Raw genomic sequence first — 3568 nt, 5'->3', positions numbered from 1 at the left:
CCCTGGTGAACCAACAGATTCACAGCTAGAAAGGGGAACTTGGGAGCAATGGACCTGCCAGCCCGGGCCATAGCGTGGCCTTAAAGCGACCTTTTGCGCCGCTAGCGCTTCGTGCGTGATGATGAGGAGTAGCTGCTCCCTGCTGGTGAATCGTAGCCTTTCTGCAGACAGCCCAGAAGCTCTCAGCACCGCCACGCTCAAAAAAAAACATAGGAGAGAAATTGAGGAAAACCGATCTGAAAGTGCAGGGGGAAGGCAGGACAGCAGAGAGCTCCCCCGGGGCGGGCAGGGCACCGAGCCGGCACGGCTGGTCGGCGCAGCGCGGCCGTATGGACTTACGGTACTAACCCAGGGCGGGAGTTCATCTCCTACCAAATCCAGTGCTGGAGGTTTCCAGGAAAGGTCAAGCCCCATAATGAATCACCACGGAGCAAACTGCTGAAGGGATTTCTTTAGTGCAGCTCCTCTCTAGCCCTTGGCGTGTGCCCGGGGCAGGGGACACCTCACGCTTCATCCTCCTCTCTCTTTTCCAGACCAGCATTCCTTCCGGACCCCAATGATGGCAGCCTGTATATCCTGGGAGGAAAAAACAAAGAAGGCTTGATGGTCAGTGGGGCTGCGGGGCTGCGTGCATCCCGCCTGCCCGTAACCCTGGGGTTCACCGGGACGGGGGACTGGGCGACCTGCTGGGCAGGGTGATCCCAGGGCCTTCGGTTGCTCCAGCGTGTCCTTGGCACCTGGAAGATGTCAGCCGAGCGGGTGTGGGGCAAATACAGCTGGGACCCTTTCCTTCCCCGCCGCGCCATCCTGCTTTGGGGTTGAGCAGTGAGGGCAGGCGAGGAGGAGGGGGGCTGTCCCCGAGGGACCTCTCCTTCCCACCCTGCTTCTGCAGGCAGGAAAGCTGCTGATCACGGAGGCATTTCTCTGGCCCCGCATCCACTCTGCCGTCTGTGTTGCAGAAACTCCCGTTCACCATCCCGGAGCTGGTCCAGTCCTCGCCGTGCCGCAGTTCGGATGGCGTGCTCTACACCGGTACGCAGAGCCCAGCTGCTCCGTCGGACCCGGGGCAGGGGGAGGAGGAGAGGCTGCGTGGGGACCTCCTGGGAACGTGTCCATGGAAGGGAGGGATGGGAGGCAGCCTGGCGAGTGGCTTTTGGGGATGGACAGGAAGGCTGCGGAGACTTATGGAAAATGTATTTTCATTCTCAGGGAAGAAGCAGGACACCTGGTTCATCGTGGACCCCAAGTCAGGAGAGAAGCAGACCACCCTCTCCACAGAGGCCTGGGATGGTCTGTGTCCGTCAAGTCCCCTGCTGTACATCGGCCGTACCCGTAAGCCAGCCCTGTTCGTCCATCTGGTCCCAGGGGCAGCGTGCTGGGCAGTGACCTCATGCCGTCCTCTCATCCCCAGAGTACGTCATCACCATGTACGACACCAAGTCGCGAGAGCTGCGCTGGAACGCCACCTTCTCCGACTACTCGGCGCCGCTCTGTGAGGAGTCCTACCACTACCGTGAGTGGCCACCGCAGGAGCCAGCTGCCCTGGTGCCCTGCTAGCCGCAGGATCCTGGCTGTGCAGGGACCCCGGGGAGGTGCTGCCATGGCCGGCAGGTCTCAGCTGTGCTCGTTGCTGGGAATGGCGTCTACTGCGCCGGCTGCTGCTCTTATGGGAGCAGAGCAGCAGGCAATGGCACATGGCTGGTGGCAGGACTGAGCGGGGACGGAGGGGGACAAAGCCCCACGGCCAGCGCTGCTGCATCGCCCTCTGCCTCTGCCTAGAGATGGCACACTTCGCCTCGAGCGGGGACGGACTGGTGGTGACGCTGGACAAGGAGAGCGGGGAGGTCCTGTGGGCGCAGAACTATGGTTCGCCCGTGGTCGGCATCTACGTGTGGCATCAGGACAGCCTGCGACGCATCCCCCACCTCAACCTGGCCATGGAGACCCTGCGCTACCTGACCTTTCACTCGCAGGACATCCACCTCCTCAAGTGGAGCTACCAGTCCGTGAAGGACTTTGCCGCCACCAAGACCCAGCTGCTGTACGTGGTTCCTGTGCTGTGGCAGCCAAGTGGCATTTGGGTCGCTTGTGCTTGGCCACCCTGATCCATGACGGGTGGAAGGCTCATGCTTGTCCCTGCCTTGCAGGCCAGCGCTCTACGTGGGGAAGTACGCAGCCAGCTTCTACGCCTTGACGTCCCTGGTCCACGGCAGCGTGGCTCTGGTGGTGAGTCTCCCTTGCTGGCCCCTTTTGGGTTGAGCTGTGGCAGCGCACGTCCCGGCTGTGTGGTGCTCCACGAGCTGTCGGACCTCCAGCCGCAGGGCATCACGCTGGCCAGGATCGACGGTCCCACCACGGATGATGTGACCATGAGAGAGTCAGGGGAGTGTGAGATCACGCCTAGCACCGACGTCAAGTACCCACAGGGCAGCATCACCTCGCTCCACAACCAGTGGCTCCTAATAGGTGCGGACCCACGAGGGGCACGGGCTTTCCCTGCGTCCTCGTTCCCGGAGGGTGCCCCGGGGAGGGGCGGCCCGAGCTGCCGGTGTGTTTTGGGGTGGCAGCACAACCTGCTTTGCTCAATGGGGCAAATAGGGCTGAGGCTGTGACTCACCCTTGGGGACTGCAGTGAATCTGGCTTGGGGCTGGTTGCAGCCCATCCTTGTCCCCTCCCCAGGAGGGGCCACCTGCGTGGGGACTGGGCAGGGGCCCTTTGAAGCGGGGCTCACAATTAGCCGTGCTGGTGGGTGTGCCGTCGTGCACCGAGCCCTGTACGCAGGCTCTGGGTTAATTAGCCTGCTCAGTGATTGCTGTCGCAGGTGCGATGGCTGCGTTGGCATGTTTGGAAATGAAGGGGGTGTCTCGAGGTCATGGCAGGGGAGGCACAGAGGAGCAGGGTCAGGACTCCACTGCATGCTGAGAGCAGGGGACCTTGCCCTCTGCCTTTCTCCGCTGGCTGCTCCAGGTCCCCCTCTCTGGGGACGGAGCCGGCAGGTTGTAGCTGTGATGGTTTTTGTGCCTCCCATGAGAAGCGACACTCCTTCTGAAGAGCCAAAGCTGTCCGGCGAGCCCACGTCGCTGCTGGGGAGAAGAGGGACTGATGCTGTGACCAGGGACCAGCTGATGGTTGTCTCTGTTCTCCTCCCACCACAGGGCACCACGAGCTGCCTCCCGTGGTCCACACTACGATGCTGCGAGCCTTCCCAGAGAACCTGAGGAAGACAACAGAAACCATCATCCCCAGGGCTCCTCCTGCCAGAACGGTATTCGATGATGTGAGTGGTGGAGCTCTGCTGGGTCCCACCTCTGCACCGGGGGGGACCTCGAGCCGTGCCAGGTCACTGGAAGGTCTGGTCTGTCTAGGGCTGGGCAGTGGGTCCCCAGCGTGGGGGAGGATGGGGAGAGGGTCCTACATGCAGGGCTGTAGTGGGGAGGGGGTCCCAAACCTGAGTGCCCAGAGGTCCATCCCTCTGGTGGCACCTAGCCCTGGGCATGTGTTGCAGTTTCTGGCCCCGAGCAGCCCGGAGGAGCCCGCTGTCCGCAGCGAGGGGCCGTCAGCCGGACC

General features: G+C 62.7%; 1 protein-coding gene across 1 annotated transcript in view; it reads left to right on the top strand.

Moving 5' to 3' along the window:
• Positions 1-3568, top strand: part of ERN2 (endoplasmic reticulum to nucleus signaling 2) — a 9331-nt gene that overhangs the window by 589 nt on the left and 5174 nt on the right. The window contains exons 2-10 of the mRNA XM_009895200.1: positions 534-606; positions 960-1032; positions 1210-1332; positions 1412-1513; positions 1780-2041; positions 2148-2226; positions 2316-2466; positions 3157-3278; positions 3507-3560. Of these exons, the coding sequence (XP_009893502.1) occupies positions 604-606; positions 960-1032; positions 1210-1332; positions 1412-1513; positions 1780-2041; positions 2148-2226; positions 2316-2466; positions 3157-3278; positions 3507-3560 (969 nt within the window). The 5' untranslated portion in view covers positions 534-603. The remainder of the gene's footprint in view (positions 1-533; positions 607-959; positions 1033-1209; positions 1333-1411; positions 1514-1779; positions 2042-2147; positions 2227-2315; positions 2467-3156; positions 3279-3506; positions 3561-3568) is intronic.

This window comes from Charadrius vociferus, unplaced genomic scaffold, assembly GCF_000708025.1.
Source record: "Charadrius vociferus isolate BGI_N301 unplaced genomic scaffold, ASM70802v2 scaffold600, whole genome shotgun sequence".
NCBI lineage: Eukaryota > Metazoa > Chordata > Aves > Charadriiformes > Charadriidae > Charadrius > Charadrius vociferus.
Note: the sequence above shows the minus strand (reverse complement) of the source record. Positions and strands in the feature narration are given on the sequence as shown.